The sequence below is a fragment of the Malania oleifera genome, chromosome 4, assembly GCF_029873635.1.
Source record: "Malania oleifera isolate guangnan ecotype guangnan chromosome 4, ASM2987363v1, whole genome shotgun sequence".
Taxonomy (NCBI): domain Eukaryota; kingdom Viridiplantae; phylum Streptophyta; class Magnoliopsida; order Santalales; family Ximeniaceae; genus Malania; species Malania oleifera.
Window position 1 is genome coordinate 53148484 of NC_080420.1, and position 5902 is coordinate 53154385.

Genomic DNA, 5902 nt, shown 5'->3' on the forward strand with positions numbered 1-5902 from the left:
TGGGTATCCAATTTACTTTGCAACTAAAGACTCTTAAATAATAAGTAAGTTGTTCATCGATTTTTTTGTGTGAAAAGAAAAAGTAGGGTTATGTAGGAATGGGAGTGAGCATACGATGACCCTTTTTCTTATTTGAAAATATGAAAGGTGGAATACAGTATTCGGGTGGGGGCCAACCACACGCGGCGTGGGGCCGAGGAACTCAATGGTATGGCTGGCGGGGCAGCGTCAGCAACCATGGCTGACCAAAAAGGAGAAGAGGATTTGGCAATTGGCAGGGACGTTTGGCTGCGAAATTTCCGATCAGCCACCCTTTACTTTGCGATGCATAAATATTTGCACTCCCCCAACCCCTACCGTAAAGCCTTCAAAAGCAAAAATAAAATAAGAAGACAGAGATACAAAAGAGGGATATACAAATCCTTACATTGCTGTTCTTAATTACTTCTCTCTCCGTCAATAGTAGTATTCTATTGGGTATTGTTATTTTGTCAAAAGGGCTACAAGCCGCTTTAATCATTTCTTCTCTTTTATATTCTATTCTTTTTCAACTGTTCTCTCTCTCTCTCTCCCCTCCCGTTCCTCTTTTCTTCTTCTAGCAGTCTGTCTATCCAAACCGCCCTTCCTCAGCCTGAACGGAACCATTTTCTCATTTATTCACCTCTCTCTCTCTCTCTCTCTAATCAAGTCTCTCACCTGCTTCTCTAAACGGTTCTTCTTCTTCTCTCTCTCTCTCTCTCTCTTGTACATAGAAAGGACAGAGCATTGTCCATGGCGGCCAACAAGTTTGCAACGATGCTGCACAACAGGACCAACAAAATCACCCTTATTCTCATCTACGCGGTTCTTGAATGGATTCTCATAACTTTGCTCCTTCTCAACTCTTTGTTTTCGTATCTGATCATCAAATTCGCAGATTACTTTGGGCTTAAGCGGCCGTGCCTCTGGTGTTCTCGGGTTGATCACCTACTTGAGCCGGGAAAGAGAGAGAATTTCTACGGGGAACTTGTCTGTGAAAACCATGCCTCTGAGATTTCGAAATTGGGGTACTGTTCCAATCACCGGAAATTAGCGGAATCGCAAAGTATGTGCGAGGACTGCTCATCCTCGGCGCAGCCGAGTTCCCGTGGACTTTCCAAGAAGATCACTTTTATGATTGAGGATGCTGGGGAGAAGATGAATTTGAAGTGTTCTTGCTGTGGCGTGAGCTTGGAAAGTAAGTATTATTCTCCTTATGTTCTCATTAAGCCTTCTTGGGGGATTCTGGATTTTTCCCAGAAAGCAAATTTGATTACAGAAGCAGGTGTTGATGATGGCATCGAAGAAGGTGATATTTTGGATCAAACCAGATCGGATTTCGTGATCGATCACTCCGAAGAAGAGCGTAGGATCGAAGAAAACAGGGTTAATGATATGCTTTTTGATGTTGATGGGATTTTTGATGGAAGGAAAGAGAAGGGGGCGGAGGAGAATGGTTCCCCTTCTGCTTCCGACTCTGATTTTGAGGAAAAAAAGGGAGCTATTGAATGTAATAGAGTGGATTTCGTTACGGAGAAAGAGCAAGAACCTTTCGAGGAGGAGTTCTTAAGCCTTTCCAGGGAAGATCCATGTTGTGATGAGTCCATGATTCAGGCATTTGTCAGAGAAGATGCATCTCTTGAAATTTTACCTCAGCATCTTGATTTTTACGTCGATAATGATGATTTTCACCTGATCCCAGTTGAATCGATCCATTCCACAGCTACAAAAAGATCAAATGAAAATAAATCTTTGGGGGATGATCTGGGATTTTGTGAGAATCAGGAAGCACAATTGGATAGTGAACTTCATGAGAAGCCAGAATTTGAACTGGTTGTGGAGAGTGGATGCAATTCAGGAGAGGATGAACAGGAACCAAAAGTTGCTGGGCTTGAATCCATGGAATTGGATAAGCCTGAGAACTCCTCAGGTGAACAGGAATCAAAAGTTGCTGGGCTTGAATCCATGGAATTGGATAAGGCTGAGCACTCCTTAGATGAACAGGAATCGAAAGCTGCTGGGCTTGAATCCACGGAATTGGCTAAGAATCGAAACTCCTCAGTCCCACAAGCTGGAGGGGACTTAATCAAGGCGGTGTGTGAGGAAGTTGCTATCACTCAAGCAACTCAAACTCTCCCTAGGGATGTTGATGATGCTCAGGCAACAGAGGCAGCGGCAGGTGGAGAGATGAATTCAGCTGTTCATCCAGGTATTCATGCTTATTTTTTAAATTATACTTTGATTCAATTTGTGTTATAGCTTCATGCTGTACATAGATTAGGATTAATAATTAATTAATAATTTTCAACACGTGCAGCATCTGAAGTTGTAGTTCGACTGGGAACTGATGAAATCAACGCAGAGATTTCAATGGGATCAGAGATTCCTGATCAGGAACTGAGTGATGAGATTGGAACTCAAGATTTTCTTTCTTCCTATCCATGCATGCGGGAAGATCCTTTTCCTTCTACCAGTTCTGCTAAATTACCTGCAGATGATGACCATGGTGAGCCCCAATTTCTTGCCCTATCCATCTGCTCCCAAACTTGAATAGATTTTCTTACTGTTTACTAATCCATACATTTCTATATTAGGTTGTAAAAAAGTTGAGGAAGAAATTGTAGAATTCCAAACCATGTCAAATGACCAATCATCAATGTGTCCGGAGCTTAATAAATTAGGTTATCAACAAGTTGAGGAAGAACTGATAGAATGCAAAACCGTGCCAAATAACCATTTGTCAATGCCTCCGGATCTTAAAGAAATTGAGGAAGAAAAAGTTCCTGATACACCTAATTCTCTGGATCACTTGCACAAGAGATTACTGCTTCCTGAAAAAAGAGATTTGGGAACTGAAGAATCACTGGATGGAAGTGTTATTAGTGAATTTGAAGCCAGCGAGGGAGTTTTAACTGTTGAACATCTGAAATCAGCCCTGAGAGCAGAGAGGAAGGCTCTGAATGCTCTATATGCAGAGCTAGAAGAAGAAAGAAGTGCTTCTGCTGTTGCAGCTAACCAGACGATGGCAATGATAAATAGGCTTCAGGAAGAGAAAGCGGCAATGCAAATGGAAGCTTTACAGTACCAGAGAATGATGGAAGAACAATCTGAATATGACCAGGAAGCTTTGCAGCTTTTGAATGAGCTTATGGTGAAGAGGGAGAAAGAGAAGCAAGAGTTGGAGAAGGAGCTGGAACTTTATCGTAAGAAGCTCATGGATTATGAGACTAAAGAGAAGATGATGATACTGAGAAGGAGGAGAGATGGTAGCTCAAGAAGCAGAACTTCCACTGCTTCATGTAGCAACACTGAAGATAGTGACGGGCTGTCAGTTGATTTAAATCACGAAGGAAAGGAAGAAGACAGCTTCTGTAGACATCAGGAAAGTGGCAACCACAGCACCCCAGTTGATGCAGTTTTGAATTTGGATGAATCACTAGCCAACTTTGAAGAAGAGAGGATTTCCATTCTAGAGCAGCTGAAGATTTTAGAGGAGAAGCTTTTTACATTAGCTGACGAAGAAGAACGGCACTTTGAGGATATGAAGCCATTCGAGCAGTTCTACGAGGAGAATGGCAAAGAATTTGAGCATTTTGACCTTGGGTGTGATGTAAATGGGATTGGGAATGGATTTCCCAAGGACATGGATGAAAAACTTCAGGAAGAGAGAACCATGGGTTTGAAGGCAAAAACTCTCCTCCCTCTTTTTGACGCAATTAGTGCTGGAACTGAAGATGGGACAATGAATGGGCACGAACAAGGCTTTGAGTCCATCATCTTGCACCCATCGGTCACCAAGTTCGAATTGAATACCAAGAAGCTAGCCATTGAAGATGAGGTGGATCATCTCTATGAGAGGCTGCAAGCGCTTGAGGCAGACAGGGAGTTTCTAAAGCACTGCATAGGCTCACTGAAAAAGGGAGATAGGGGAATGGATCTTCTCGAAGAGATCTTGCAACATCTTCGCGATCTGAGGAATGTGGAACTTCGAGTGAAGAAGATGGGGGATGGCACTCTAGTATGACTTTTTGTGTAAAAATCATTTCAAAGAAGATCAAGTTCAAGGGTAAGCTGTTATTCCTTTTTCTCTCCAAATGTCACATTTTTCTCCTAGAATACTGCTTTCATGTATTGCTTTTGTTTCTCGACTCATAATGCGTGTTCGGTAAATGCAGATTGCTTTCTCAGAGGTGGTTAACAGCTGCGGTTTTAGGACAGAAGAGCAGAGACTCTGCAACGGTCTAATGAGATTGCTAATGGAATTCTGCATCTTCTGCAAAACATAACAGGCAGTGCCCTGATGGAGAGGGAGGGTCCTGGTATAGTCTGTTGTGATCTTTGTTGATGAACAGCAGACAAGAAAAACAAAAAATTAAGTCTGCCCACCTTTTTTTTTTTGTTCTGCCTTTCATGGTTTTTGTGTCGAAGTAAGCCCAATTTTTTTGTGGGTTGCGCCCATCATCTCCTTTTGAGGAAGAAAGGACAATGATGAGTGTGTGTGTGTGTGTGTGTGTGTGTGTTTAGGCTATACAGCCAGTGAAACCACCCTGTCATTTGTATGTTCTGAGAGGCGGCCTGGTTCTCAAAGCTGGGCAGATCCAACCAAAAGGTTTCAGTTCCAGGTACATGTTTTACTGTAGAAAGTTAGAACTAGGAAACCACCTTCTTTGAAATTTTTTATTTTTTTAATTTTTTTTTTTTGTTGTTGTTGGGGAGTGAGGGATGGGGAAAGAAGGGGTTTAAATAACTCCCCTTTTTCTTCATCGTTGCATCATTTTGCCCTTTGGGGTTGGTTTATTATTTTGAGGCCAAAGTTGGTTTACTTGTATGTATACTATATGTATCCATCTGTAAGTATATATTATTATAGTGTGTTTATGCTATGCTGCAGTTTGGTTCATACTGGGTTTTCTGTGTTCCCTAATTCTCCCCACAGATGAGTGTACAAAATTCGGTATGGAATTGGGGAAAAAAAAATGGTAGAATTGTAAAAGGAAGAAGAAGATGAAGCAAAGATTACTTTCAGTGGATTTTGCTTAAAGCAATAAACAATTCACTCGGTGGTAGGTAGGGACAAATTAATAATAATTAGTTCAGTTGATTTAGCGGCGACATGCCGACATGGTTGGCAAAACAGCGAGGAGAGTGGCCGGCTTGGGACGCTGGGTTGCGCTCCTCTGCTTTGCACGGGGTTACAGCCTTGTTAAAAACTTGAAATGGGTTGGTAGGTTGCCCGGGGTCCCAATCGCCTACTGCTCTCTGCTGTTTTTTCAGAAAATATGTTTATATATTTTTTAAATCCATTCCTTTAAAGAGATAGTAATAAGTTATAAAGATTTCTTCTTTAAATTTTAAAATATAAAATAAATGTGCACTTGGTCTCTAGAAAAATAGTAACTTAAAGAAAGTAATGTAATTAATTTTTATTGGTCCAAAGGAAAAAATAAATGTGCACTTGAGTTTATAATTAGTTTTCTCATTTGCAAATTGACAAAATAATATGATAATAGTAAAATTTTTGGTTCTAGTTTTTGCTTTTTTAATTTTCATTTTCAAAGCTTCGCATAATCCCATCATATGCCCCCTCCAAAGATTTCATTAGTGGGATTTACTTTCACTCATGGTCTTTAGAAAAATACTGAGGATATTTATTATTTCTATTATTAAGTAAAATAAGAAAAGGCGATTGTCAATCGTCATTTTTTGCTCCTTATATTTTGAAAAGAACCCATGAATATGTATAAACTATCATTTATATATATTATGGTATTGAGTAAACTATGCAATTTAAATTCATTATGAGTTATTTATCTCATTGTTCTAATTTGGGTCTTGTTAAATTTGAATGTACATTATTTTGACGGCTCAAAAAGTAGTTATTAGA

At 40.2% G+C, this 5902-nt stretch overlaps 1 protein-coding gene across 2 annotated transcripts; it reads left to right on the plus strand.

Moving 5' to 3' along the window:
- Positions 1 to 263: 263 nt before the first annotated feature.
- On the plus strand, positions 264 to 4918 carry LOC131152667 (myosin-binding protein 2). 2 transcript variants are annotated; one of them, XM_058104458.1, is made up of 5 exons: positions 285 to 1216; positions 1298 to 2227; positions 2336 to 2524; positions 2613 to 4084; positions 4194 to 4918. In XM_058104458.1, exons 1-4 carry the CDS (start codon positions 772 to 774, stop codon positions 4040 to 4042), a joined length of 2994 nt encoding a protein of 997 aa, XP_057960441.1. In that variant the 5' UTR covers positions 285 to 771; the 3' UTR covers positions 4043 to 4084; positions 4194 to 4918. The 2 variants fall into 2 exon arrangements, with proteins under 2 accessions (XP_057960440.1, XP_057960441.1); XM_058104457.1 differs by having other exon boundaries at positions 264 to 2227.
- Positions 4919 to 5902: the final 984 nt, after the last annotated feature.

Excerpts from the sequence above, each read along its gene's own strand:
- LOC131152667 (XM_058104457.1), top strand. The coding sequence starts at position 772 with ATGGCGGCCAACAAGTTTGCAACGATGCTGCACAACAGGACCAACAAA. Across the intron at positions 2,228-2,335 it reads GAATTCAGCTGTTCATCCAG|CATCTGAAGTTGTAGTTCGA; the intron begins GTATTCATGCTT and ends CAACACGTGCAG. Across the intron at positions 2,525-2,612 it reads ACCTGCAGATGATGACCATG|GTTGTAAAAAAGTTGAGGAA; the intron begins GTGAGCCCCAAT and ends TTTCTATATTAG.